General features: G+C 38.8%; 1 protein-coding gene across 1 annotated transcript; it reads left to right on the top strand.

The window, feature by feature from the left end:
- Positions 1–3,880: 3,880 nt before the first annotated feature.
- On the top strand, positions 3,881–5,987 carry LOC118470248 (guanylin-like). Its single transcript, XM_035947927.2, has 3 exons — positions 3,881–4,047; positions 4,141–4,327; positions 4,888–5,987. The coding sequence occupies exons 1-3, from the start codon at positions 3,979–3,981 to the stop codon at positions 4,914–4,916; spliced, it is 285 nt and encodes a 94-aa protein (XP_035803820.1). The 5' UTR covers positions 3,881–3,978; the 3' UTR covers positions 4,917–5,987.
- Positions 5,988–7,502: the final 1,515 nt, after the last annotated feature.

Consider the following 7,502-nt stretch of genomic DNA (forward strand, 5'->3'; position numbering starts at 1 on the left):
AGAAAAGAACAAAACCAAAGACCAAGACAGTTGTAGCCAGACTGTATGAATCATTGTTTCAACAGTCATATCAAAAATACTGGGACAGACTTAGAGAGCATCTTCACTGACTGAAAACACTACACAGTTTAATCCAAGGTGACAATTTTCCTCGTTTAACTGGCTGCACTAAAAGGCACCATCATTCTGTAGGCCATACAGACTTATGGGGAAAAGCAAATGTTTGGTGTGAGGAGAGACTGTATGAATAGATTCTTGTTCATGCACATCTTTTCAATTCATCATTCAAAGAGTTTTAATTCAAGTAGTTACTGCTGGACTTTGGAGATGTTTTGTTAGTACATGCTTTCATTGACAGAGCCCAAGAACAGCAGGAAGTTCTGAGTCCTCAGTCCCATCCTCGGCTCTATTGAAGTATGAACAGAGCCACAGCCAAGTATGACGGTCACTAGATGGACTGTGGCTGCAGAAACCATAAACTGGCCTCATGCTCAGTAATAACAGTTCTGTTCATGGTAGTCAAAATAGCACCTGACACATTACATTGTACATGCTGTACTATTTACATGTTCACATATGGAAAACAACAACAATAAAATATGGGATGTCTTTGAGGATTCTCTTTAACTAAGTTCCAAATGTGTTGTCTCTGTTGAAGTTTTGCATTTAGACCAGAATTTGATACATTTATAAATCACATGAGATTGAAGTACTTGAAAGTCTGCCTATAGTTGAATTAGAAAATGCGTCTCATCAGCTGAAAAATGCTTTTAATGGACCTGGGCTTTTTGCTTGTGGCATTAGACGGAAACAGGTTGTGAAAGGTGTGGAATGTTTGTTGACTGGTTGTGGCATTGTTGAGGAACAGGTAAAATGTGCTTTTTTGTAGGGATGTAAGTGCTCTGGGAGGATGCATGCATTCCTTTTAGTATGATAATTAGAGAACACAACTGAGTGACCAGACAGGATTGTGTGACTTTGACAGATTGTGTAAACAGGGCTAGGATTGATTTGCACAAAATATTTAGCCTGTTAAAAGTTAATTTAACCCTAAAACTTACATTTTAATAAAAATGTAAACCAAAATCAAAACCCTATAATCTCCGCATCAGATGACTCCTACATCAACATCTGATAGGTGATGAATATTTTATTTCAAAGTGCGCTTGTACATTCAAAGATTTGATGGAGATTCTCAATCTTCTTGTCGACAGTGTTAAGAGTGAAGAAGTACCTAAACATATAGGCTAACATATGTGGGTACGTAAGTAACATCATATTTAAGCCCTTAACATTCAAGTTTTCCCATTACGGAGCTTGAAGTTTGACAAAACCATGCTGTATGGCAGCACTGTGTGTATGTTCTTTATCAGTTTATTCCAACTTTCAATTGAAGGTCTGATGTCCATCCGTCATTTATACACTGCTTAATCCTCATTAGGGCCGCGGGGGGTCTATCCCAGCTGACTTAGGGTGAAGGCAGGGGAAACCCTGGACAGGTCACCAGTCTATCACAGGGCAACATATACAGACAAACAATCAGACTCGCATTCCCAACTATGGACAGTTTAGAGCTACCAATTAACCTGAGCATGTTTTTGGACTGTGGGAGGAAGTCAGAGTACCCAGAGAAAACCCAACCATGCACAGGGAGAACAAGCAAACTCCATGCAGAAAGATCCCAGGAAGGCTGGAACATGAACTGGGGATCTTCTATCTGCAAGGCAAAAGCGGTGTTGTTGCAATAATAAATTCCAAGACACTTTGTCAAGCATGCACAATTCCATTGACTGAAAATCATGTCAGTGATGCTTTTGCAAGTTTTCACCCCCATTTTGCTCAGATTTCTGACTGGACTATTTGGTGTTTCCACCATTTAACATTAGCTGCTGTGATTATCACTGAATATCATTTGTTACCCAGTACTGGATTGGTATGATGGTCCCACTGCTTACATTCCCTGTTTTCTCTCTCGTTCTCAAATTTGAGGATTTTCAGTAATTGTAGGGAAATGAATTTGCAACAAATAAGTTAATAATGCAAGTAAGTATGGAATTTCTATTATTCATTAAGTAGCTATAGTTACTTTGCAGATCTAAATTTTTCCACACTATGAAACTGTGAGAAATTTAATACTGTTGTTAAAATTAGCTAAATAAAAATAAAATTAGCAAATACATTAACATTCTGCTCAAAGTATTAGTAACAATAATTCAACAATTTAACATACAAGATAAAAGGGACCTTTTAAAAACAAAACAAAAAAAACCCACTCTTTTGAAATCTATCCACATTTTGCTAGTGCACCTCTACTGCTCTGAATGCAAGAATTTCACCCACAACACAGTTGTAGTTTAACTTTTACTTGAATGAAACATCATCCTCCATTGGCTAAAAGAGCTTAGCAAACATATAGGCTATACAGGTTGTTGTTTAACTTACAGTATGTTAATGTGTTGTGGCTATACAAGTAAAGGATGCACAGTGCTGGAGATGTAAATAAATGTACATGCAAATAAACAGTGGGTTGTTTGTTTTGCAGTTATGGCAGTTTAATCAGTTTGATGGATGTCACCTGTTACATGCCTGTCACCAGTTTTTCCTTCATGCACCCAGGTATTTATGCCACTCAATCCCCACCACAGGGGACATTTCACAAAACTACTTTTGCTACATACTGCTAAAGCATGTTTGTAACATATCTAATGCAAATCTAATGTTGTGTTCTTCAGCGTTGATTTCAGTGATGCATTTTTGTTCCGTTTTGTTCATTTTTATTGGTTTGTTTTACTTTATCTCCAAAGGAAACTTCTGCTAAAACGAGACCTGCTGCTTTGTTCTGCTCCAGTCATCTTGGCATCACAGTTTAGCCCTTGCCAAAGTTGCTTACAATTTATAGTGTCCCATGTTTCCTGCCTTCCACACATCAAATTCAATAATCGGCTGTTCAATTGCTGCCTAATATATTCCATCCGTTCACAGGTGACATTGTTAGACGATAGTCAATGTCATCACTTCATCTGGAAAAGGTGTTTTCCTTGCCACTGTTGCCTTTGGGCTTGCTCTGGGGGTCAGGCATATGGGTTCTGTAAAGCGTCTTGAGACAATTTGACTGTAATTGGCGCTATATAAATAAAACTGAATTGAATCTGTCAGGGGTTTTAATGCCGTGGCTGGTCCGTTGTTTTAAAGAAGATCTGATGACCATCAACATAAATAAAAACTCTATACAGTAGTTAAGTGTTTTGTGAGTTGTAAACAACACAAACAGTCCAAAAAGAACAAATTAAATACATTATCTATCTATCTATCTATCTATCTGAAGATAATGTCTGTGCATTAAAAACAAAATGTAAATACAAACAATCTATAATGTAAATAAGTTGACTGCAGTCCTTTAATTCCAGCTTTGCTTCACTGGTCCACTCTTCACAGTCTTGATTACGTGCTTTGCAGATTTTATTTTCTGCCTGTCCCAAAGGCAAAACACAGAGATTATAAACAAATTAAAGAATTGTGGTTGAAGACCAAATAAAGGATCCAACGCAGTAGTCTGGCATGTTTGGCAGATTAGCTTTGACCCATTGTTGTCCGGTCACCTTTACTTTCTTTGCACTACCAGTTCTGCCAGTTGGTCCTTAAATTACTGACTAATATGTACAAATGCCCAAGAGGCAGTGCAGATACACATCAAGAAAGAATGTGCATCTAAACAATGCATGTCTTCGGATCTTGGTGAAGGCAGTGTCTTTGTTTTAGTGTTGTTAGTGATTGAACCACATGTGAGTCCTGTAATACAAGTTAATCCTGTACAGTTGGGACTCAGTCTTCTACCCCCGAGTGTTTTGTCTCTTTGTTCTTGATCCTCTGCTCTCTATAAATGTCCTGCACTGCCGATGGTCCTGCACCCAGCCTCTGTTGTCTCTAAGCTCTACAGCAACCACAGAAGAAAAACTGGAAGCCACCTCACACCTGAAAATGAGAGCGCTCAGTGTTGTCCTTGTCATGGTGCTCCTGTGCACCGGAGCTCTTGGTTTTCTGGTTAAGGTGAGTATCACTACAGCATCCTGCATGTTAAGACTTGGATTGTGTCAGAATTTTCTTGTTACTGAATGTCCTTCTTCTTTCCTTTCCCTCCAGGTTAGAGACAGACACTTCCCATTGGAGGCAGTGAAAGAACTGAAGGAATTGATGGATTTAGATGAGAAGAACCCTCAACTCACCAAGAAAGTTGTTGAAGAGGTTTGCGCCAAACCTCTCCTGCCGCCGGTCTTTCGAGCAGTGTGTGACAATGAGGTGGAAAGAAAGGCTGTTTTCTACGAACTCGGTAAGGTTGATCTAGAGAAAAGTAAGCGTACGTGGACTGTAGGACACCAGATTAATTTGGTCACTTTGAAATACTGTATTACACTGCTCTGTTCAAGGCTCCATCTAATGTTATCTCTGGTCTACACATAAAAGAAGAAATCTTGTTCATCAGAGAGGTATTGTATGGGCAATCAGGCATTTTACTGTGATATTGGGCAGTTATCACAGCAAGCAAATAATATTGCAGGACTAAAGCTTAATTCAAAACAAAAAGATAGAAACAGACACATTCTTTGGTGATTTTACTCTAATGGATTCCTACAGTCCACTGTTTGCTGACTGTATTATGCCCATTCTGCAAAAGCTGCAACATAAATTGCCTCTGGAATGATAACACCAGGGAAGAGGCCTATGAAAAGCTGAGGAAACAGTCTTTCAGGGTTATTAAACCCTTAAACCACATTAGACACAGCCAACACACTTGTTGCTGAACTGAGACAGGAAGGGATTCCATTATCACTGCAAATAATATGTCATATTAATAACTATGTATGTTTGCATTCTCCTTTTTCTTCCTAGTGGAAGTCTTCAAGTATATTGATCCATGAGAGATCTGTCCCTTTGCTGCCTGCACTGGGTGTTAGGATTGAGGCTGCCATCTATATGACACACAAACCATCGACTGGGATCTTGTCGGGACGTCATCATCCAGAATTTCGAATGACAGTTACATAAAAATTTGACTTGCCTTGATTTTTATGTGTGTTGCTACATTCTGATATGATCCATTGTCAGGAGTGTAAAGCTGCCTCTTATGAATAAATACATTCTTTGCATTTGTTAAAGGAGTTGTGATATACTGAAAGGTGACTAGTTGTACTGTTTCACTCAGGTTTGTCCAATAACTCATTCATTTTCAAATGAAATTGTTTACAAAACAAAACTGATAACCTATTTCTTACCTATCTTTCTGTGTACGTGGTCCTAATAAACCAATTCCTATCTGCATAGCTGACCTGGACAAATTCTATCTGCCAGGATCGCCAACAAAGTAGCTAATTTAGGTACTTGCAAACAGGAATGTAGATTATTGGCCTCTAGTATCAATATGCATGACATCTGTGACCTGCTTCCCAATCCCAGAATTTCACAGCCATCATTGGTGTCACATATGATCATCATTCTTTAAGGAAATTCGCTTTTTAAACATTTAAAGCTGCACTGCTGCTCTCAGAGTGTTTAAATTACATCCACTGATCTATAAACTCTACAGTGATGTAATAACAAGTTTGATGTGGCTAAATTTTGAAGTTGCTTCATTGCGACAAATGTGCCACATGTTGATAAACAACAGGGTCAATTCTGCCACCTCTAACCTGTCCTTTGAAGACGAAGTGCTTCTTCCTGCATATATTGAACAGGATTCCATTGAGAAATGCATGAAATGTGTACCTACAAAACCAGCTATCAAGGATCAGCCAAATAACTATTCAACTGTTCCATTAAACTCACATTACTGTGGAGTTTACAGATAAGTGGATGCAATTTCAACACTATGTGGGCAGCAGAGCAACTATAGGTCATTTAAAATGGGGGGGTTCCCTTTAAACTGATGGCCATGTGTGACACAAAAAAAAGAAAAAAAAAGAAAAGGACAGCAGACCACTGTCATCAAGCATATAGATACCTGAGGCCAAGATCTTGGCTGTCCAGTCAGATGAAATTTGATTGCATTAAATCAGAGATTACACTGCCAAGAATCACTGAAAACAAAACCAAAACAAACAAAAAATGCCCTGCAGATCAAAATTGGTAAATTTAGAGCATTGCAGTGAAGCCACATTAGGAGCACAGTTGCAGTTGCCCTAGTGACCTCAGGGTTAAATATAAAATCATAGCACCTAGCATTATGACAATGTAAATACATATAAAACCTATAGATATTATCAGATCAGATTAAAAAAAAAAAAAAAGATTCATCCAAAAAAAAGAGAAAGCCTTTGAGTTGAACAGTACAAATAGTGATCTTTCAGTATCTCACTCACTTTAGTTTTAGAGTTCAGTATAAATAGTTTTCAGGCTGCACAGTGACTTGGTGGTTAGCACTGACACCTTGCAGCTAGAAGATCTCAGTTTGTGTCCTGGTCTTCCCGGGATCTTTCTACACAGAGTTTGCATGTTCTCCAGGTACTCCGGCTTCCTCCCACAGTCCAAAAACATGCTGAGGTTAATTGGTAACTCTAAATTGTCCGTAGGTGTGAATGTGAGTGTTATTGTTTGTTTCTATGTGTAGTCCTATGCTAGACTGGTGACCTGTCCAGGGCGTCTTCTGCCTTCACCCTAAGTCAGCTGGGATAGACTCTAGCCCCCCAGCAACCCTAATGAGGATGAAGCGGTATATAGATAATGGATGGATGGATAAATTGTTTTCCTCATTCAGTGGTTTTGAGGAGGCATACACCCTTTGTATGCATGTGTGTGTTTATGTCTGTATAAAAGAAACAACTCCCACAAATTTAATACATTTTTTATCATGAAGTTGCCTCAAACTATAATATGTAGCAACACAATGATGAACAGATGTTCAAGGCAAGTCAGAGTTTTATGTATCCATCAGTATGTTGACCACTGAGCCTTAAAACCCATGGGGCAGCTGGGTGGCAGATGAAGAAATACTATCTAGGATGACGCCTTGACAGGATCCAAGTTGATGTGTTTGTGTGTCTAGCAGATGGCAGCCTCAATCCTAACACCCAGTGTAGGCAGGCACAAAACAGGTTTCACAATAATTTATGGGCGTGATGAATTTCACCAGGAAGAAAAAAGTTATAGTGAATCCTCAAAAACATGATATATTTTAATAGTTGTTCTGTCCATAATTGAACGTGCGAGTTCTCCATGTAATGTGTCAGGTGCACACGCTATTTAGACTACCAGCAACAAGACTGTTTTCACTAAGCTTAGAAAATCCAGATTCAAATTTTATTCACTGTGTGCCTACAGTCTGGGATAACCTGCAGAGCAATTTGTGGCAAGAGTGGATGGACAAAAATTAACCTGTGAGTCCTAGAATTTACCGCCACCAGAGGAATGGCATCAAAAAATAAAGTTTAAAGGAGCTTAAAGCAGGTTTCCACAAGTCAGATGTTGATAAATTTCAGTTGTTTCTGACAAAGATGGAAAAGAACCGGATC

This window comes from Amphiprion ocellaris, chromosome 5 (assembly GCF_022539595.1).
Source record: "Amphiprion ocellaris isolate individual 3 ecotype Okinawa chromosome 5, ASM2253959v1, whole genome shotgun sequence".
Classification (NCBI taxonomy): Eukaryota; Metazoa; Chordata; class Actinopteri; family Pomacentridae; genus Amphiprion; species Amphiprion ocellaris.